The sequence below is a fragment of the Pseudophryne corroboree genome, chromosome 3 (assembly GCF_028390025.1).
Source record: "Pseudophryne corroboree isolate aPseCor3 chromosome 3, aPseCor3.hap2, whole genome shotgun sequence".
Lineage (NCBI taxonomy): Eukaryota > Metazoa > Chordata > Amphibia > Anura > Myobatrachidae > Pseudophryne > Pseudophryne corroboree.
Window position 1 is genome coordinate 222,732,688 of NC_086446.1, and position 23,735 is coordinate 222,756,422.

Below are 23,735 nucleotides of genomic sequence, written 5' to 3' on the forward strand. Positions count from 1 at the left end.
AATGTTGATGTCCAACCCAGCAACAAATATTTACTCAAAAGGGGGTTACAACAGTAATACAATCACATAAGATAATAGGCTACAATCAATGGATACATACGTTTGTTTGCCAGTGCCACCCGGTCCCGGTGCTCAGTCAATCTGGATAGATGATCTTCAGAGAATGTGTCTGACCGGCCAGGAGGCTTGGCTTTTATACATTAGTCCAAATCATGAAACAATAGAAACTGTATTCTCTTCACACACAGGTCAAAGGGCTGGTCATTTACAGTACAGGAGGGGTCATAGGTCTGTTTGAATAGGTGGGCGATGCCTGGTCCAGGTGCACTGCCAGATGTTCTCCACTGGGTTCCCGCTGAATATCAAGAGTACAGTAAATACAGTGTAATATTAATATTCTGTTCCTGCGCATATCTATGCGCGGAGCGTGCTATTTTCTGCAAAATATCCCAGGTGGAGGTCATAAAAAAATAGAGTCGATAAACATCAATGGTACGGAAGTCAAAATAAAAGAGTTCATAACTTGTAATACAAAAAAAATTAATATATGTGATCCAATGTAAATGTAACAAATATTACATTGGGAGAACATCACGTGCACTAAAGGTCCGTTTAGGGGAACACACACGGAATATAAAAAAAGGGGTCGACACTCATGCTCTCTCATCTCATTTTAAAAAGGATCATAACTGTTCCCTCATGGGGATTTCCAGTTTCTGTGGAATAAAGGCAATCAAACCCAGTAAAAGATATAGAGACAGTGCCACACAATTAGCAAAATCAGAAATGTCCTATATTTATAAATGCAAAACCCTTATACCTGGAGGCCTTAATAGCGACTTCGAATTAAAGTGGTTTATTTAATAGATATATATGGGTGAAGTTGTCTTTATTGAAACCATGAATTATTGGAAATATGTGATATTTATCTTGTTAAACAACTCTTCATTGTTTTTGTCTTATACAGAAAAGAATAGATTGTGACGGACGGTTGCCATGGTTACATGCCGGGAAATTGTCATGTCTTTACAACCGTCATTATTGGCCCATGTGTGCGGTTCACGGTGGTCACTTCCGGGAGTGCGTGCCAGAGGGGGTCACCTGGTTAGGAGCGACACTTCCGGGGGAGCAACCCCGGCGCCGCACACGCAGTGCATCCACAATCTTGGACTTGGATGCCAAGAGGTCCGCGTCGTGGACGTCACTTCCGGGCGCGGTCTCTATGACGACGTGGGCGTCATCCGGACAGGCAGGCGTGACACCTCCAGTAGGAGGATCTCGGGCTTAGACAAGTCCGTTCCGTAAACGTCATTTCCGGGACGGTCACCATGACAACACGGACGGATTTAATTTGATTTAATCTTTTCATCAGATACAGGAAAGTATCTATAGGAGACTCTGAAGATGGTGTGTCTCATTGGGACCCATGCATATTATTACATCAAATTCATACTGAGCATTATTGTTCCCACAAGTGCCCCTTCCATATAGCGGTTATTTGCAACCATGGCAACCAGCCGAGGAAATGTTTACAAGTACAGAGACTGTAAAGTTTTGTAATATAAGTCTCAATTTATGTATATTGAGACTTATAAACAAATTGTATTACCCACAATTGCAATTATGTGCCATATGTATATGATTCTATAAGGAAAAATATAAATATATGAATTAAACACTTAATCAAAATGAGGTCACTTCCTCTGGATGTGATTGGCTGTCCTCCATTTAAATAGCTGGGTATTCCACACTCCACCCATGTCTTGAAAAAGGTCATTTAGACCGAAATGCATTGACTGACAAACAGGAGTGTGGACAGACAGCTTTTTTCCTTCCATCCACGACATACCGCTGAACTCTGGATAAGGTAATCTCTTGAGGAAATTATTGTTTTTTTCTTTTTGGAGAGATACCTCCAGAGTTTCAGCATGGATGGTTTATGTTTTTAACCTTGTTGTTTTTTTGGCATTTTAGTGTATTCATTGTATCACTGGAACTTTCCCCTACCGATTGGGGTTTTTTGTACAACAAATTTTTATGGTTTTTAAGAAATATCCAGCCTTTTTTTTTTAAATTGAAAATCAAAGAAACCTTGATGGGCTTTGCAAACCTCGCATAATTCTGTGAGTAGGGTACGCATTCTATACTCTTGAATACAAGATTATCAAAGATACCTTGATGTAGTTAAAGATACCTTGATGTGTACAGAAATTACTCCATCCTTGTGAGTGGGGTACGCTTATTTCTTCTAAACATTAATCTAAAAATGTACGTGGTTTTCGCAGTCAGTATGTATCTCATATGGTTTTGAAAGCTCTACTACACATTGGAGAATTTGTTCTTGTTTGTTTTGGGTATACGTGGATTAAAACAACTTGGGTCGGAAGACAAAGGTCCCAATTCCACAAGAAAGATACCTTGATGAGCTTCAAACCATTTGTGACATTGTGAGTTGGGTACGCCATGCTTCCTTAATCAAAGATACCTTGATGTGCTTATTCTGCATTTTTCACATAGTCAGTGGGGCACGCCTTGGCTAAATTTTGGACACTATATCACTCACAATGCCAGATCACGTAATATAATCACGCAGAAATTTTTGTTCACTTTAAACTGTGTTACACTATATATGTTTTTTCTTTATTTCATGCACTGCATCTTTCTGAAAATTGAAATCAAGCAAACTATCAACAGATGGAATAACATCGAAGCCTTTTGAATAAGTGATTGCACCATATTGTTTGTTTTATTATTTAATTTAAGCGCCCAGGGCGGTATACCTTCCAAAAAATTTTTTTGTATCTGTTCATGTATTCAGATGTTTGGTGACATCTAGGAGGGTAGACCATCTAGGGCAGCTCTGATCTGTTTCAGCGCCATATAGCAGGGATTCTCTGCTTTTCTTATCTTCTGCAAACTGCTACCGGAATATTGCTCTTAAAATACTGTACAGCTGGATACCAAACACCACCTCCTAACCTAATTCTGTCCCCTCATATCCTGTAAAGTCGAATCCCTCTGTTGTTATACCTTGGAAGTAAATGTAACTCGCTGGTGTGGTGCATGTAGACTATGTGTAAATTACGTGCTATGTGGATTAAATATGAAATATGTCTTTGTGGCTTTTCCATGCGAATGCATATGCTACCGTAATTACTCATACCACGGGCTGATACGCAGGACCTCGTGAGCCAATATACGCAACGTGCGAGTATGCGCACGCACGGCGGAACAAGCACGTGCACGGAGGCCATTTGTGTGGAGTTTGTATGTGATGCGTGTGACCATAATAATTTCGACTTCGACACTGCCAGTGATACTGCCGTATATATATATATATATATATATATATACATATATATATATACCCTGTTGCAAAGCGGATTTAGAGGCCATACCAACTATGCTGGTGCTAGACGTGCATCCGGTATCCGCCATTAGTGCAGTGGGACTGCAGGCCAACCCTAGATGGGCCAGGTGTTTGTGCAGCACACTTGTGTCGCTTAGCTCATCCTGTCTGACACTGCAATGTCACTCCTAGATGGGCCAATTGTTTGTGTCGCTTAGCTTAGTCATACAGCTACCTCTTTGCACCTCTTCTACATCTTTGCATGATGTGCTGTTTGGGGCCTTTTTTATATCTACCATCCTGTCTTACACTGCAGTGCCACTCCTAGATGGGCCAGGTGTTTGTGCCGCGCACTTGTATCGCTTAGCTTAGTCATACAGCAACCTTGGTGCACCTCTTTTTCATCTTTGCATCATGTGCTGTTTGGGGCATGGTTTTTTAAAGTGCCTTCCTGTCTGACACTACCGTATAAGTCCAGGGGTACTGCTGTATTAGGCCAGGGGTACTGCCATATAAGTCCACCAATTGCAAAAATTTTTAAACATGACAGGGGCGTGCAGGAGATGCTGTCAGTGGACTGAAAAATTGCGGGTCACTTTTGACATTCAGCCACTGCATGCCACTATTAGATGGGCCAGGTGGTTGTGTCGCTTAGCTTAGTCATACAGCAACCTCGGTGCACTTCTTTTTCTTCTTTGCATCATGTGCTGTTTGGGCCCTATTTTTTAAATCTGCCATCTTGTCTGACACTGCAGACTCCTAGATGGGCCAGGTGTTTGTGCCGCACACTTGTGTCGCTTAGCTTAGTCATACAGCCACCTTGGTGCAACCTTTTGTCCTAAAAACAATATTGTAAGGTGTGAGGTGATCAGAATAGACTGGAAATGAGTGGAAATTAATGTTATTGAGGTTAATAATACAGTAGAATCAAAATTTCCCCCAAATTCTGTGATTTTAGCCATTGTTATGTTTTTTTTCAAAATCATCCAGATCCAAAACCAAAACACAATAGGGTGGTTTTGCCAAAAACAATCCAAATCCAAAATACGAGCGGGGAATTAGAACCAAAACACAAAACTTGAAAAGTGCCCATCGCACATCTCTAGTCAAAACTCAGCAAAACTGCGTATGCACCGCAACGTGCAGGTGCATCGTACGGGTACAAAGCGGATCGGTGCTGGGCGATGGATTTATCAAAGAATCCATTCGCACAGCCGATCGCAAGAAGATTGACAGGAAGAAGGCGTTTATGGGTGTCAACTGACCGTTTTCATGGAGTGGTTGGACAAACGCAGGCGTGTCCAAGCGTTTGCAGGGCCGGTGTCTGACGTCAATTCCGGGACCGGACAGGCTGAAGTGATCGCAGCGTCTGAGTAAGTTCAGACCTACTCAGAAACTGCACAAAACTTTTTTGTACCGATTGGCTGCACAAGCGTTCGCACACTTGCAAAATGAAAATACACTCCCCCATAGGCGGCGACTATCTGATCGCAGCGCTGCAAAAAATAGCTAGCTAGCAATCAACTCGGAATGACCCCCAATATCCTAGGTTGCTGCACACACGTGCAATAACCCGGGATATTTATGGCAGTGGAAAAGGGATAAGCCATGCAACAAGATACTTAATAATAATCCGTTCACCTGTCAGTGGTTTTAATTTGATGACTGACAAGTCTATAACCTATATACCATTTTTTTTATTTTATCTTTATGTATGCATATATGGGCAAATTCCTATGACACACAATTATCATTAACAACAAAAAATCTAGCAGAGCCAATGCATTTCTGTGACAACATGGAGCTGCTTTAATACTGTTACACTATTTGTACTGGAAAGTACATGACTAAGGGCCTAATTCAGACCCAATCGCTGCAGCAGCAGAGATCGTAGCCTGATGCCCTTTGGGGAGTGCGTCCAGTGAGACCCAGTGAGATTAGAAAGCATCTCATTGGTGCGATCGCCTCTGCATGACAGGCAGCGGCAGTCGCGGGGAGGGAGGGGGGCGTGCCAACGGCATTAAAACGCCATTGGTGGGGCATGGTCACACAGGCATGTCTGGACCGTTGTGGGGGCAGGCCGCGGCAGCTGCATGACGTCACATGCCGCCGCAGCGACCCAGAACTCAGTGGGTAGCGGCCTGCCAGCGCAGCTAGGATGCGCAGCTAGGGAGCTACTTGGCTGGTACGAAAGCATCGCCGCTGTGCAATGCTTTCGCACCTGTGCTGGGGGGGGGGGGGGGATGGGGGGCAGGGCCTGTCATGTGGGGCAGACTGGACCTGTGCTGGGTGTCCCCCCGCATGTCAGAGAAACTGATCATAGATTAGCACATCTACGATCAGGTCTGAATCACCCCCTAAGTGTAATACAGTAGGATGGCAGTATATGCTGTATGGTCAAATATAGGCCCTCATTCCGAGTTGTTCGCTCGCAAGCTGCTTTTAGCAGCTTTTGCACACGCTAAGCCGCCGCCTACTGGGAGTGAATCTTAGCATAGTAGATTTGCGAACGAAAGATTAGCAGATTTGCGAATAGACACTTCTTAGCAGTTTCTGAGTAGCTCGAGACTTACTCTGCCACTGCGATCAGTTCAGTCAGTTTCGTTCCTGGTTTGACGTCGCAAACACACCCAGCGTTCACCCAGACACTCCCCCGTTTCTTCAGACACTCCCGCTTTTCCCCCAGAAACGGCAGCGTTTTTTCGCACACACCCATAAAACGGCCAGTTTCCGCCCAGAAACACCCACTTCCTGTCAATCACACTACGATCACCAGAACGAAGAAAAAACCTCGTAATGCCGTGAGTAAAATACCTAACTTAATAGCAAATTTACTTGGCGCAGTCGCACTGCGGACATTGCGCATTCGCATTAGCGACTAATCGCTCCATTGCGAAAAAAAAAAAATAACGAGCGATCAACTCGGAATGACCACCATTGCTTCTTCTGGTGTGAGGAGCTATCAGGACTTTCCCAGCTAAACAATTACGAGGCATAGTATTCCACCTATTTACCCTAATTACAAAATCTAAATGTTGTGGGATAAGACATTTAAATGAGTTTCAAAGAATAAAGATTTCATAGTGATGGACTAAACCTTGAAAAGTGATAAAGTGGAGAGTGGTAAAGTACCAGCCAATCAGCTCCTAGGTGCCATGTCACAGGCTGTGTTTGAAAAATGACAGGAGCTGATTGGCTGGTAGTTTATCACTCTCCACTATATCACTTTTTAAGGCTTAGTACATCTACCCTTAAGGTGGTATTTCTGGATTAATGGATGGCTGAACAGTCTTCCCTTCTGCAAAAGATCTGATTTGGGCAGAATGTACATTTCCATTTCACACTGCAATTAGAAGGTCTTGCAGCAAAGTGCTAGTATAAAGAACGCTCCCAAAAGCAAGAAGTGGTTGTGCACGTATGTATGTACAAAGCGGTCAAACACATACGTCCCAGCATGACCCTCTCCAGGAGGGACAGAATGCTCTGTTCCTGGACTTCCCTCTTAATGTATGATTGCCATTGCCTGTGTTGAACTAGTTGATTGATAAGAAAGGTGTTTCACCACAGGTGATGGCAATAATTAATTAAAAGGGGAGGTCAGGAGCAGAGTATTCTGTCCCTCCTGGAGAGGGTCATGTTGGAAAGTATGCAAATAAGTGCATTTGGCCAAAGTTATATATACTGCACAATCACATATAGTAGTTTTACATTACCCTCAGAGTTCATGACGTCTAACAGGATGTGATTGATGCGTACAATTGGAAAGCAATCATACTGAATTTTCAATGCTCGCTTCAATACATTTTTCATATTCGGCATAAAAAGGAACATTGGTAACTATATTATGGGCCAATGTTAAACAACATGGATATAATCATAGACAACATTCTTCCAGGAATAGACATTTAATAAACAGAATTGGAAATACTGGACAACCAGCAACTGTTATAGTAAGTTCATACAGTTTTCAGGTACTGTATAGTGTAGTTCAATGAAAAATTTAAATTATGCAGAATACTATATAAACACAATGTATAATTGTAGCAATTAACTTACCACTTAATAGTAAACATATAGGTCCTCATTTAGCAGTTGACACATTTTTAACCCCAAATGTAAGCATATTAATTGTGTCACAAAAATTGCAGATTTACATGTGTAGGTTGAGTTATATGTATCTCAAAATATGTCCAATTCAAAACACAGTAGACCTTGTACCTCAAGCATATCTTATGTGTTCAAAGGCCTATACTTCTACCCAACAATGAATTACGGATACAGTTTTTCAGTGTTGTGAAAGTTGCATTAGACTATTCATACACAATATTAGGTAGTTAAGTGTTATATACATGAGAGAATGCCTTGACAGTGTTATTAACGAATACGAAAGATAAACCTAATTTTGGTAAACGTGCACTCGCCACTTGATACTAAAAGAATAAATAGTGGCATTTACTCAAGAAGTCAAATAATCAATTAGGCACTTCTAAATATATAAGAAATATGAGCAAAACTCTCCAGAATTAAATAAAAAACATTATTTGCAAAAGACATCACCAGTGTATCAGGGCTTTGCAGAGTCCTTCACTCAGGGGTGTACATGCTACACCCTGAGGAAAGAACTCTGTGCAGCCCTGAAATGTTGGTAATTTTTTTTTAAATATATGTTTTATGTTAAACACAGAGACTAATGCTCATATTTCTTAAATTATTTAGAATCAATTTGTATATATATATATATATATATATATATATATATATATTCTCCAAAGAATTGGGCACTCTGCTTTAGTTATAAAGGTGCCCTGGTGCTATCCAAGAATGAATCACAGATAGTAGTAGCAGGGAGGCGGTATTGTGTTTGGAACAGACTTAGAAACAGGAGTGAATATTGCTGCAGCCACAGCCAGTTGTAGTCTAACGTTTCGGAGTACAGGTATTTATTCTTTCATCAGTGTTTTCTGATGAAAGAATAAATATTCTGAAACGATAGAACACAACTGGCTGTGGCTGCAGTATTATTTACTGATGTTTCTAAGTCCGTTTGAATGCTGTCTCCCTGATATACCACTTATATCAAAAAGTGAAAAAAAATAAGATTTTACTCACCGGTAAATCTATTTCTCGTAGTCCGTAGTGGATGCTGGGGACTCCGTGAGGACCATGGGAATAGACGGGCTCCGCAGGAGACTGGGCACTCTAAGAAAGAATTAGGACTACTGGTGTGCACTGGCTCCTCCCTCTATGCCGCTCCTCCAGACCTCAGTTAAGGAAACTGTGCCCGGAAGAGCTGACATTACAAGGAAAGGATTTTGGAATCCAGGGTAAGACTCATACCAGCCACACCAATCACACCGTATAACTTGTGATAACATACCCAGTTAACAGTATGAACAACAACAGAGCATCAACAAACGGATGCCAACATAACATAACCCTTAATTAAGCAATAACAATATACAAGTATTGCAGAAGAAGTCCGCACTTGGGACGGGCGCCCAGCATCCACTACGGACTACGAGAAATAGATTTACCGGTGAGTAAAATCTTATTTTCTCTAACGTCCTAGTGGATGCTGGGGACTCCGTAAGGACCATGGGGATTATACCAAAGCTCCCAAACGGGCGGGAGAGTGCGGATGACTCTGCAGCACCGAATGGGCAAACACAAGGTCCTCCTCAGCCAGGGTATCAAACTTGTAGAATTTTGCAAAAATGTTTGAACCCGACCAAGTAGCTGCTCGGCAAAGCTGTAATGCCGAGACCCCTCGGGCAGCCGCCCAAGAAGAGCCCACCTCCCTTGTGGAATGGGCTTTTACCGATTTTGGATGCGGCAATCCAGCCGCAGAATGAGCCTGCTGAATCGTGTCACAGATCCAGCGAGCAATAGTTTGCTTTGAAGCAGGAGCACCCAGCTTGCTGGATGCATACAGGATAAACAGCAAGTCGGTTTTCCTGACTCTAGCCGTTCTGGCATCGTAAATCTTCAAAGCCCTGACTACATCTAGTAACCTGGAATCCTCCAAGTCACGAGTAGCCGCAGGCACCACAATAGGTTGGTTCAAATGAAAAGATGACACCACCTTCGGCAGAAATTGCGGACGAGTCCGTAATCCTGCCCTGTCCATATGGAAAACAAGATAGGGGCTTTCACATGACAAAGCCGCACAGTCTGACACATGCCTAGCCGAAGCTAAGGCCAATAGCATGACCACTTTCCACGTGAGATATTATAACTCCACGGTCTTAAGTGGCTCAAACCAGTGAGATTTCAGGAAACTCAACACCACGTTAAGATCCCAAGGTGCCACTGGTGGCACAAAAGGGGGCTGAATATGCAGCACTCCCTATACAACGTCTGGACTTCAGGAAGAGAAGTCAGTTCTTTTTGAAAGAAAATGGATAGGGCCGAAACCTGGACCCTAATGGAACCCAATTTCAGGCCCAATGTCACTCCCGACTGTAGGAAGTGAAGGAAACGGCACAGCTGGAATTTCTCAATAGAGGCATTCCTGGCCTCACACCAAGCAACATTTTTTCCGCCATATACGGTGAAAATGTTTAGCCGTCACCTCCTTCCTAGCCTTTATCCATGTAGGAATAACCTCATCCGGAATGCCTCTTTCTGCCAGGTTCCGGCGTTCAACCACCATGCCAACAAATGCAGCCGCGGTAAGTCTTGGAACAGACAGGGCCCCTGCTGCAACAAGTCCTGTCTGAGAGGCAGAGGCTATGGGTCCTCTGTGAGCATTTATTGCAGATCTGGATACCAAGTGCTTCTTGGCCAATCCGGAACAATGAGTATTGTTCTCACTCCTCCTTTTCCTATGATTCTCATCACCTTGGGTATGAGAGGAAGAGGAGGAAACACATAAACCGACTGGAACATCCACTGTGTCACCAGTGCGTCTACAGCTATCGCCTGAGGGGCTCTTGACCTGGCGCAATACCTCTATAGCTTTTTGTTGAGGCGGGATGCCATCATGTCCACCTGCGGCAGTTCCCACCGACCTACAATCTGTGCGAAGACTTCTTGATGAAGTCCCCACTCTCCCGGGTGGAGGTCGTGCCTGCTGAGGAAGTCTGCTTCCCAGTTGTCCACTCCCGGAATGAACACTGCTGACAGTGCTCGTACGTGATTCTCCGCCCATCGAAGAACTCCGGTGGCTTCTGCCATCGCCACCCTGCTCCTTGTGCCACCTTGGCGGTTCACATGAGCCACTGCGGTGATGTTGTCTGATTGAATCAGCACCGATTGGTTGCGAAGCAGGGTCTCCGCTTGACTTAGGGCGTTGTATATGGCCCTTAATTCCAGGAGATTGATGTGAAGGCAAGTCTCCTGACGTGACCACAGCCCTTGAAAATTTCTTCCCTATGTGACTGCCTCCCACCCTCGGAGGCTTGCATCCGTGGTCACCAGGACCCAGTCCTGAATGCCGAATATGCGACCTTCGCGAAGGTGAGCACTCTGCAGCCACCACAGGAGAGACACCCTGGCCCAGGGGGATAGGGTGATTAACCGATGCATCTGAAGATGTGATCCGGACCACTTGTCCAGCAAGTCCCATTGGAAGGTCCTCTCATGGAACCTGCCGAAGGGAATGGCCTCGTATGATGCCACCATCCTTCCCAGGACTCGAGTGCAGTGATGCACTGACACCTGTTTTGGTTTTAACAGATTCCTGACCAGTGTCACGAGCTCCTGAGCTCTCTCTATCGGGAGATAAACCCTTTTCTGGTCTGTGTCTAGGATCATGCCTAGGAGAGGCAGATGAGCTGTAGGAACCAACTGCGACTTTGGAATATATAGAATCCAGCCGTGTTGCCGTTACACTTCCAGAGAAAGTGATACGCTGTTCAGCCACTGCTCTCTTGATCTCGCTTTTATGAGGAGATCGTCCAAGTACGTGATAATAGTGACATCTTGCTTCCGCAGGAGCACCATCATTTCCGCCATTACTTTGGTGAATATTCTCTGGGCCGTGGAGAGACCAAATGGCAACATCTGAAATTGGTAATGACAATCCCGTACCGCAATTCTGAGGTACGCCTGATGGGGTGGATAAATGTGGACATGAAGGTATGCCTCCTTTATGTCTCGAGTCACGATAAAATCTCCCCCTTTCAGGCTTGTAACGACCGCTCTTAGCGATTCCATGTTGAACTTGAACCTTTTCAGGTATATGTTCAGGGATTTTAAATTCAATATGGGTCTGACCGAACCGTCTGGTTTCGGGACTACCACATGGTCGAATAATAACCCCCTCCTTGTCGAAGGAGGGGAACCTTGACCACCACCTGTTGAAGATACAATTTGTGAATTGCAGTTAACCCTGTTTCCCTCTCGTGGGGGGAAGCCGGCAGGGCCGTCAGTGAGGAGGCATCTTCTCAAAGTCCAGCTTGTATCCCTGAGACACAATATCTATTGCCCAGGGATCTAACAGGGTGTGAACCCACTTGTTGCTGAACTTACGAAAGCGTGCCCCCACCGGGCCTAGCTCCGTCTATGGAGCCCCAGCGACATGCGGTGGATTTTCATAAAGGCCGGGGAGGACTTCTGTTCCTGGGAACTAGCTGTGTTGTGCAGCTTCTTTCCTCTGGCCCCACCTCTGGCAAGAAAGGACGCACCTCGGACTTTCTTGTTTCTTTGTTCGAAAAGCTGCATTTGATAATGACGTGCTTTCCTAGGCTGTGCAGGAATATAAGGCAAAACATCAGAATTACCAGCTATAGCCGTGGAGACCAGGTCCGAGAACCCTTCTCCACACAATCCTCCGCCTTCCATATGCCACTTAAGTCGGTATCATCTGTCCATTGCATATTCTACAGGACACGTCAAGCAGAAATCGACATAGCTTTGACTCTAGGACCCAGTATACTCATGTCTCTTTGGGCATGTTTGATTATATATATCTCTTAAGACAGCATCTTTAATATATATATACATCTCTCTCTCTCTCTATATATATATATATATATATATACACATACTAGGATCTTAATTTCTGCTGATAAGGTACCTGTCCACGCCGCCACAGCGCTATAAACCCATGCCGACACAATCGCCGGTCTGAGTAGTGTACCAGAATGTGCAGGCTCCTGGAGAATAGCTAAGGCTACCTTCTGGGCAAACGTGACACCCTAGGGGAAGATTCCCATCACATCCTGGCCCTAGTGGGGAAAGGATACTGCCTGAGAATTCTTTGTGGGAAGCTGCAGTCTCTTGTCTGGAGATTCCCGCTCCTTTTCCTCATGAGAGGAGGGAAATTTACCTCAGCTTTCTTCCCCTTAAACATGTGTACCCTTGTGTCAGGGACAAATGAGTCATCAGTGATATGCAAATCATCTTTTATTCCAATAATCATATATTGAATACCTTTCTGCCATTTTGGCTGTAACTTTGCATTATCGTAGTCGACACTGGAGTCAAACTCCGTGTCGATATCAGTGTTTTGGATAGTGAGCATTGTGAGACTCTGAAGGTCTCTGCGCCATAGGGACAGACATGGGTAGATTTCCTGTCTGTTCTCTAATCTTATGTGCAATAAATTCACCTTAGCACTTACACATATCCAAATAGGTGTCGGCGTTGTCGACGGAGACACCCTCTCACACACATATTAGCTCCATCTCCTCCTTAGGGGAGCCTTTTACCTCAGACATGTCGACACGCACGTACCGACACACCACACACACAGGGGATGCTCTATATGAAGACAGTTCCCCCACAAGGCCCTTTGGAGAGACAGAGAGAGAGAGTATGCCAGCACACACCCCAGCGCTATATGACCCAGGAATCACACAGTAACTTAGTGTTAACCCAGTAGCTGCTGTATATATTGTTTTTACGCCAAATTTATGTGCCCCCCCCCTCTCTTTTTCCCCCTCTTCTATCGTGCTTCTGCAGGGGAGAGCCTTGGGAGCTTCCTCTCAGCGGAGCTGTGGAGAGAAAATGGCGCTGGTGAGTGCTGAGGAAGAAGCCCCGCCCCCTCAGCGGCGGGCTTCTATCCCGCGATTTTGTGTAAAAATAATGGCGGGGGCTCATGCATATTACAGTGCCCAGCTGTATATATGCTGCTTTTTGCCAGGAGGTACTCAATTGCTGCCCAGGGCGCCCCCCCCCTGCGCCCTGCACCCTACAGTGACCGGAGTGTGTGGGTTAGTGTGGGAGCAATGGCGCACAGCTGCAGTGCTGTGCGCTACCTCATATGAAGACAGGAGTCTTCTGCCGCCGATTTTGACATCTTCTTGCTTCACCCGCCGGCTTCTGTCTTCTGGCTCTGCGAGGGGGACGGCGGCGCGGCTCCGGGAACGGAAGACCAAGGTTAAGATCCTGTGTTCGATCCCTCTGGAGCTAATGGTGTCCAGTAGCCTAAGAAGCGCAACCTAGCCGCAGTTAGTAGGTTTGCTTCTCTCCCCTCAGTCCCACGTAGCAGAGAGTCTGTTGCCAGCAGAAGCTCTCTGAAAATAAAAAAACCTAACTAAAATACTTTCTTATTAGCAAGCACAGGAGAGCTCACTAAAATGCACCCAGCTCCTTCCGGGCACAGATTCCAACTGAGGTCTGGAGGAGGGGCATAGAGGGAGGAGCCAGTGCATACCAGTAGTCCTAATTCTTTCTTAGAGTGCCCAGTCTCCTGCGGAGCCCGTCTATTCCCATGGTCCTTACGGAGTCCCCAGCATCCACTAGGACATTAGAGAAATACTAAATATCACTACCAATTTGTAACTATCCATTATGCACAAATTACATAGCGAAGTGGACTGCACTTCAACACCTATGAAACAATTTTCACTGAATGCTCTAATCTACTCATAGTAAATTATATTTCTGTGCTTTCATTCTGGATTATGTATTGTTTATACATGGTATGCAGCATGCTGCCTTTTCATTGTGAAATGTGAGAACAGAATCCACAGTACTACAGTAGAATACAATCTGTCACACTGGCATCAGAAACTAGGCTATCTGAGGAAGTGCCCTAGTGTCCACAAGATTTTGAATAACAAATAATGAAACTCAGGTTTAAAAGAAAATGTCAGTATATAATTTGACTGGTTTCTAATTTAATATGCAAAATATAAAATAAGATGTTACAATAGCTTTAATTATATTATAACTAAAATAAGTTAAATTAATGTAAAAATATAAAATTTGAAGAACAAGCTATTTTGTACTTTGTATTTATTATCACCTTAGGCACAGAAATGTTTAGAATGTCTTTATTTTCAACATTGTTGTATTATACATTATTTTTACTAGAGAGCTAATATGTATGAATTAACACTGTGGAAAGGATAGCCAAGCTATCATTACATGGTCCATTCAAGCTAATGAGTTTCCTTGGAAAGCCCACTCTGTATACTCAAACCAACCGGCTAAAGCTAAGGCTCATGGGAGATAATACTGTAGTTCATGCCATTAATTACAGACACCTCTCCTCTCACTTCCAATTTTCTTGCCGTCTTGCACAAGCAACCTCTTCCATTCATGCTGAGTATCTCCATCTTGGTTGGCCTTTACACCTCAAGTGCTAATGCTCAGGGAATGCCATCTTTTCACCAACTCTTTTGGTTTATTGAGCATTTCATTCCAATGCTCCAACTCTCGTCCTCTTGTGTACATGAATGGTCCAACCACAACACGGCCTAGTACGTTACATTCTAGATCAAGAAGATATAGAAGAATAAATAATACACAAAATCCTTCATTTTTCTTACTGTGCTCTATTACGATTTAAACACTATGCATGAACCTGGACACATTTACTTGGAATCAAAGATAGACAAGAGACAGCTAATATCTACTCTCCACTCACACTTTGATCAGTGGCTAAGGTGTAGATAGGGGTTGGGTTTGGGTGACCAGCGGTTGGCAAAACTAAAGGGCCGTATTCACAGGTCGATTTGGGGAGAGATATGTGCTGAGCGGTTCGCTCAGCACACATCTCTCCCCCTGCTCAACACAGCGCGACGTGTGCTGAGCGTGCGAGGGGAGACGGGGGGGGCTCATTTCACCCAGCGGGTGAAGTGAGCGACCTGCTAGATTGCACCAGCGATAGCGATGCGTGGGGCTGCGCATTGCTATCGCTGTGAGGGGTACACACGGAGTGATAGCTGCTTAAAATCTATGCAATCTAGTCAGATTGCTTAGATTTTAAGCAGCGATAGCTCCGTGAGTACCCCCCTTAAAACTACAACTCATGCTGAATTAGGCCCTATTGCCCAGATTTTTGCACATAAATGCGCATTGGACCCTGGATTTCTGCATGTGTCAATGCAAACTACCCAGGACTTAGTCCCAGAGTCCCCAACCCTGCTCCCAACCAGGGTCATGGAGCTTAGACACGGGAATTTGCTGCCTTGCTAGACCGGAGAAATTCCCGGATGTCTAAAAGCGGCATTACTGTCATTTTTCAAGCACATGACAGTTAGGAGCTGATTGGTTGGTGCATCATTTAAGTTTAGTAATGAGTGATAGCTAAAATATCAATCATTGTTAAATCTGCCCCTCAATCCAGGGTTTGAAGAATTAACACTTCTAGCAAATCTAAATAATTTTACATTATAATATTCAATTCATGTCGTCAACTAGCAAATAATAAGAATTTACTCACCGGTAATTCTATTTCTCGTAGTCCGTAGTGGATGCTGGGACTCCGTAAGGACCATGGGGAATAGCGGCTCCGCAGGAGACTGGGCACAACTAAAAGAAAGCTTTTGGTCTAACTGGTGTGCACTGGCTCCTCCCTCCATGACCCTCCTCCAGACTTCAGTTAGGATACTGTGCCCGGAAGAGCTGACACAATAAGGAAGGATTTTGAATCCCGGGTAAGACTCATACCAGCCACACCAATCACACCGTATAACTCGTGATACAATACCCAGTTAACAGTATGACAACAACTGAGCCTCTCAACAGATGGCTCAACAATAACTCTTTAGTTAAACAATAACTATATACAAGTATTGCAGACAATCCGCACTTGGGATGGGCGCCCAGCATCCACTACGGACTACGAGAAATAGAATTACCGGTGAGTAAATTCTTATTTTCTCTGACGTCCTAAGTGGATGCTGGGACTCCGTAAGGACCATGGGGATTATACCAAAGCTCCCAAACGGGCGGGAGAGTGCGGATGACTCTGCAGCACCGAATGGGCAAACTCTAGGTCCTCCTCAGCCAGGGTGTCAAACTTGTAGAATTTAGCAAATGTGTTTGACCCCGACCAAGTAGCTGCTCGGCAAAGTTGAAGAGCCGAGACCCCTCGGGCAGCCGCCCAAGAAGAGCCCACCTTCCTCGTGGAATGGGCTTTTACCGATTTAGGATGCGGCAGTCCAGCCGCAGAATGTGCAAGCTGAATCATACTACAGATCCAGCGAGCAATAGTCTGCTTTGAAGCAGGTGCACCCAACTTGTGGGGCGCATACAGGATGAATAGCGAGTCAGTCTTTCTGACTCCAGCTGTCCTGGAAACATAAATTTTCAGGGCCCTGACTACGTCCAACAACTTGGAAGCCTCCAAGTCTTTAGTAGCCGCAGGCACCACGATAGGTTGGTTCAGATGAAAGGCTGATACCACCTTAGGGAGAAATTGGGGACGAGTCCTCAATTCTGCCCTATCCATATGGAAAATCAGATAAGGGCTTTTACATGACAAAGCCGCCAATTCTGATACACGCCTGGCCGAAGCCAAGGCCAACAACATGACCACTTTCCACGTGAGATATTTCAATTCCACGGTTTTAAGTGGCTCAAACCAATGTGACTTTAGGAAATCGTTGAGATCCCAAGGTGCCACTGGAGGCACAAAAGGGGGCTGAATATGCAGCACTCCCTTAACAAAAGTCTGAACTTCCAGTAGTGAAGCCAGTTCTCTCTGGAAGAAAATCGATAGACCCGAAATCTGGACCTTAATGGAACCCAATTTTAGGCCCATAGTCACCCCTGACTGTAGGAAGTGCAGAAAACGGCCCAGCTGAAATTCCTCCATTGGGGCCTTCCTGGCCTCACACCACGCAACATATTTTCGCCATATGCGGTGATAATGGTTTGCGGTCACTTCTTTCCTAGCTTTAATCAGCGTAGGAATGACTTCCTCCGGAATGCCCTTTTCCTTCAGGATCCGGTGTTCAACCGCCATGCCGTCAAACGCAGCCGCGGTAAGTCTTGGAACAGACAGGGCCCCTGCTGCAGCAGGTCCTGTCTGAGCGGCAGAGGCCATGGGTCCTCTGAGATCATTTCTTGAAGTTCCGGGTACCAAGCTCTTCTTGGCCAATCCGGAACAATGAGTATAGTTCTTACTCCTCTTCTCCTTATTATCCTCAGTACCTTTGGTATGAGAGGAAGAGGAGGGAACACATAAACCGACCGGTACACCCACGGTGTCACTAGAGCGTCCACAGCTATCGCCTGCGGGTCTCTTGACCTGGCGCATTATCTTTCTAGCTTTTTGTTTAGGCGGGACGCCATCATGTCCACCTGTGGCCTTTCCCAACGGTTTACAATCAGTTGGAAGACTTCTGGATGAAGTCCCCACTCTCCCGGGTGGAGGTCGTGCCTGCTGAGGAAGTCTGCTTCCCAGTTGTCCACTCCCGGAATAAACACTGCTGACAGTGCTAACACGTGATTTTCCACCCATCGGAGAATCCTTGTGGCTTCTGCCATCGCCGTCCTGCTTCTCGTGCCGCCCTGTCGGTTTACATGGGCGACTGCCGTGATGTTGTCTGACTGGATCAGTACCGGCTGGTTTTGAAGCAGGGGTTTTGCCTGACTTAGGGCATTGAAAATGGCCCTCAGTTCCAGAATATTTATGTGTTGGGAAGTCTCCTGACTTGACCATAGTCCTTGGAAGTTTCTTCCCTGTGTGACTGCCCCCCAGCCTCGAAGGCTGGCATCCGTGGTCACCAGGACCCAGTCCTGTATGCCGAATCTGCGGCCTTCTTGAAGATGAGCACTTTGCAGCCACCACAGCAGAGACACCCTGGTCCTTGGAGACAGGGTTATCAGCCGATGCATCTGAAGATGCGATCTGGACCACTTGTCCAACAGGTCCCACTGAAACGTTCTTGCATGGAACCTGCCGAATGGGATTGCTTCGTAGGAAGCTACCATCTTTCCCAGGATCCGCGTGCAGTGATGCACCGACACCTGTTTTGGTTTTAGGAGGCCTCTGACTAGAGATGACAGCTCCTTGGCCTTCTCCTCCGGGAGAAACACTTTTTTCTGTTCTGTGTCCAGAACCATCCCCAGGAACAGTAGACGTGTCGTAGGGACCAGCTGTGACTTTGGAATATTTAGAATCCAGCCGTGCTGTTGTAGCACCTCCCGAGATAGTGCTACCCCGACTAACAACTGCTCCCTGGACCTCGCCTTTATCAGGAGATCGTCCAAGTACGGGATAATTAAAACTCCCTTCTTTCGAAGGAGTATTATCATTTCGGCCATTACCTTTGTAAAGACCCTCGGAGCCGTGGATAGACCAAACGGCAACGTCTGGAATTGGTAATGACAATCCTGTACCACAAATCTGAGGTACTCCTGGTGAGGATGGTAAATGGGGACATGCAGGTAAGCATCCTTGATGTCCAGTGATACCATGTAATCCCCCTCGTCCAGGCTTGCAATAACCGCCCTGAGCAATTCCATCTTGAACTTGAATTTTTTTATATATGTGTTCAAGGATTTCAAATTTAAAATGGGTCTCACCGAACCGTCCGGTTTCGGTACCACAAACATTGTGGAATAGTAACCCCGTCCTTGTTGAAGTAGGGGCACCTTGACTATCACCTGCTGGGAATACAGCTTGTGAATTGCCTCTAGCACTGCCTCCCTGCCTGAGGGAGTTGTTGGCAAGGCAGATTTGAGGAAACGGCGGGGGGGAGACGTCTCGAATTCCAGCTTGTACCCCTGAGATACTACTTGAAAGATCCAGGGATCCACCCGTGAGCGAGCCCACTGATTGCTGAAATTTTTGAGACGGGCCCCCACCGTACCCGGCTCCGCCTGTGGAGCCCCAGCGTCATGCGGTGGACTTAGAGGAAGCGGGGGAGGACTTTTGCTCCTGGGAACTGGCTGTATGCTGCAGCTTTTTCCCTCTACCTCTGCCTCTGGGCAGAAAGGACGCGCCTTTAACCCGCTTGCCCTTATGGGGCCGAAAGGACTGTACCTGATAATACGGTGCTTTCTTTGGCTGTGAGGGAACATGGGGTAAAAATGCAGACTTCCCAGGTGTTGCTGTGGAAACGAGGTCCGAGAGACCATCCCCGAATAACTCCTCACCCTTATAAGGCAAAACTTCCATATACCTTTTAGAATCTGCATCACCTGTCCACTGCCGAGTCCATAACCCTCTCCTGGCAGAAATGGACATTGCACTTATTTTAGATGCCAGCCGGCAAATATCCCTCTGTGCATCTCTCATGTATAAGACTGCGTCTTTAATATGCTCTACGGTTAGCAATATAGTGTCCCTGTCTAGGGTATCAATATTTTCCGACAGGGAATCTGACCACGCAGCTGCAGCACTGCACATCCATGCTGAAGCAATAGCTGGTCTCAGTATAATACCTGTGTGTGTATATACAGACTTCAGGATAGCCTCCTGCTTTCTATCAGCAGGTTCCTTTAGGGTGGCCGTATCCGGAGACGGTAGTGCCACCTTCTTTGACAAGCGTGTGAGCGCTTTATCCACCCTAGGGGATGTTTCCCAACGTGACCTATCCTCTGGCGGGAAAGGGTACGTCATTAGTAACCTTTTAGAAATTACTAGTTTCTTATCGGGGGAAGCCCACGCTTCTTCACACACTTCATTTAACTCCTCAGATGGAGGAAAAACTACTGGCAGTTTTTTCTCTCCAAACATAATACCCTTTTTTGTGGTACCTGGGGTAACATCAGAAATGTGCAACACATTTTTCATAGCCTCAATCATGTAACGTGTGGCCCTATTGGAAGTTACATTAGTCTCATCGTCGTCGACACTGGAGTCAGTATCCGTGTCGACATCTGTGTCTGCCATCTGAGGTAGCGGGCGTTTTAGAGCCCCTGATGGCTTTTGAGACGCCTGGGCAGGCACAGGCTGAGAAGCCGGCTGTCCCATATTTGGTATGTCGTCAAACCTTTTATGTAAGGAGTCGACACTGTCACGTAATTCCTTCCACATAACCATCCACTCAGGTGTCGGCCCCGCAGGGGGTGACATCACATTTATCGGCATCTGCTCCGCCTCCACATAAGCCTCCTCATCAAACATGTCAACACAGCCGTACCGACACACCGCACACACACCGGGAATGCTGACAGAGGACAGGACCCCACAAAGCCCTTTGGGGAGACAGAGAGAGAGTATGCCAGCACACACCAGAGCGCTATATAACACAGGGATTACACTATAACTGAGTGTTTTCCCTTATAGCTGCTTATAAATATATATTGCTGCGCCTAAATTTAGTGCCCCCACCTCTCTTTTTTACCCTTCTGTTGCTTGAAACTGCAGGGGAGAGCCAGGGAGCGATCCTTCCAGCGGAGCTGTGAGGGAAAAATGGCGCCAGTGTGCTGAGGGAGATAGCCCCGCCCCTTTTTCAGCGGACTTTTCTCCCGCTTTTTTTATGGATTCTGGCAGGGGTATTTATCACATATATAGTCTCTGGGACTATATATTGTGATTTTTTGCCAGCCAAGGTATTCATATTGCTGCTCAGGGCGCCCCAACCCCCCCAGCGCCCTGCACCCATCAGTGACCGGAGTGTGAGGTGTGCATGAGGAGCAATGGCGCACAGCTGAAGTGCTGTGCGCTACCTTGTTGAAGACCGAAGTCTTCTGCCGCCGATTTCCAGGACCATCTTCATGCTTCTGGCTCTGTAAGGGGGACGGCGGCGCGGCTCCGGGACCGAACGATCGAGGTCGGGTCCTGTGTTCGATCCCTCTGGAGCTAATGGTGTCTAGTAGCCTAAGAAGCCCAAACTATCTCCAGTCAGGTAGGTTCGCTTCTTCTCCCCTTAGTCCCTCGTAGCAGTGAGTCTGTTGCCAGCAGATCTCACTGAAAATAAAAAACCTAAAATATACTTTCTTTTCTAGGAGCTCAGGAGAGCCCCTAGTGTGCATCCAGCTCAGCCGGGCACAAGATTCTAACTGAAGTCTGGAGGAGGGTCATGGAGGGAGGAGCCAGTGCACACCAGTTAGACCAAAAGCTTTCTTTTAGTTGTGCCCAGTCTCCTGCGGAGCCGCTATTCCCCATGGTCCTTACGGAGTCCCAGCATCCACTTAGGACGTCAGAGAAATAGGTTTTATCTATTTGGAAATGAGTTTGGTTATTGAAGTAGGTGTTCTGTTGTGCGTTCCTTTCTGTATGAAATCACTGGGATAACAATGAATACATATTTTTTATAAAGTTAGTTTCATGTATACAGCAGAGCAGAGTAATTTCCGTTCTGTTTGCTCTTTCCCCTCCCCCTTCCTCTCTCTCAGGCAGCTGGCAGAGTCTCCAGATGGCTGTTATGGGCATCTAATTGAGTTTTTAAAAACTTAAGTCCCTGCACTGCTGTATTCTATGTAACGGTATTGAGAAAGATTTACTGTATCAAACATTCTCATCATAATAGAGCCTTTAATAATATTATTAATAAGACAATTTAATGGCTACATTATGCTTGAACTTTCTTAATATAATCTAAACAATAAGGGCTGATTCTGAGGTGGGGGCAAAGCAAATAACAAACAAGCACTTTTTCCCCTGGGCAAAACCATGCTGCACTGCAGGTGGGGCAGATGTAAGATGTGCAGAGGGATTTAGATTTGGGAGGGGTGTGTCTATACTCAGATTGCAGTGTCAAAATAAAGCTGTCCAACATTGTGGGCTACATGCAAAAGCAGCCAGTATTTACCTTTTTATTTTGAATGTATTTGCAGCCCTTATGTTGTAGTTTGTCCAGGTGCACAGTTACTAGTTTGGAATTATTATTTTTTTTGCTTTGCTTTTAGCTCACAACCTGTCAGGCCCTATGTACATGCCTGCAGTGCACTCTGCCAGCAACATGGTTAATAACTGAACAAAAGCCATGTTTGCTAGTGATACAGGGCAGGTGAAGGTTGGATAAACACCTGAAGAGACTATGGTAATTCCCACGTTGCACTTTGTTATATTTTCCATACCTGTTATATAAAAGGAACAAATGAACTCTCCACTGGCATACAGAAAGCGCGCTTAGCGCTATTCTAAGCATTTCTTATGGCATTTGTCACACTCCTTGCCAGGAGACAGGTGGTACAGTTACTTTATAGTCTTGAAATTGTTTGGTAAAAACATGGTGGATACAATAACAGATTCTCAATGCAGCATTTCAGTGTTCTTATTAGATTACGTATTTAAAATGATGTTCTGCTATCATGTCGTTTTTTTTAAAGCCTTTCACTGCCAAAAGTGTGTGCTCATTTTGCTTTATATGTGACCATATACTGTACATTTTTAAGATGTTTCACTTTTTACCATACTGTCAGAGCCGGCTCCAGGCCTATTAGCATCCTATATGTGTGGAACCCTTTAACTCATAATTTACACATTGCTTACTGCTCAGAAACATTGCCGGCAGTTGAGTGAAAACAGGGGGGTACATACGGAGAGATGTATGCTTAATTTCTAAGCAATCTGACTAGATATAGTATCTTATAAATTGAGCACGGATCTCTCCGTGTGTTTGCCCCATAGCTATAGCGATGTGTGGCCCTGCGCATCGCTATTGCCGGTTCTAGATTGACCTGCACTGAGCGAGGGGAGAGATGTGTGCTGAGCGAGGGGAGATATGTGTGCTGAGCGAGGGGAGAGATGTGTGCTGAGCGAGGGGAGATATGTGTGCTGAGCGAGGGGAGAGATGTGTGCTGAGCGAGGGGAGAGATGTGTGCTGAGCTTTCTGTGATAAATCGCTCAGCACACATCTCCACATGTGTACCCCCCTTAATGCTTCTGCAAGCTTTATGTATAATCACTCTCATCTTTATTGATAAAAATACAATCACTTTAATTGCATTATATGAAACATGAGACATGTTATTGGGCTAATGACGTTACTTACTATCTCCTTCAGTGTTCTGCAAGACTGAGAGACTCAGGCTTGCTGTGTCCAATTCGCCTTGCTCCAATTTAAAGCTGAAGGTCTCATTGTAAACAGGATTTGGGGTGCCAAGGACAACATTTGTCTTCTTACTCTTGATAAATCTGTTGTGATTCATTAGAGAGACTTTAACAAATGCTGAACCTGCAACAAATGGAGCCAAGATAAGAAACATGTTTAGTAAGAGATTCTTAGTATATATTCAATTATTACAATTATATATTATCAGCAAAGGAGTTCTGTGGCTCTAAAAGACAAGTGAATGTTACAGCTTTATT

The 23,735-nt window shown here is 45.4% G+C and overlaps 1 protein-coding gene across 2 annotated transcripts in view; it reads right to left on the bottom strand.

The window, feature by feature from the left end:
- Nucleotides 1-14,535: 14,535 nt before the first annotated feature.
- The window catches only part of LOC135057629 (synaptotagmin-15-like), a 127,787-nt gene continuing 118,587 nt past the window's right edge, over nt 14,536-23,735 (bottom strand). For both annotated transcript variants that reach the window (XM_063963452.1, XM_063963453.1), the window contains 2 exons: nt 23,419-23,601; nt 14,536-15,012 (listed from right to left, as the gene is read on the bottom strand). In XM_063963452.1, the coding sequence (XP_063819522.1) occupies nt 14,876-15,012; nt 23,419-23,601 (320 nt within the window). In that variant the 3' untranslated portion in view covers nt 14,536-14,875. The remainder of the gene's footprint in view (nt 15,013-23,418; nt 23,602-23,735) is intronic.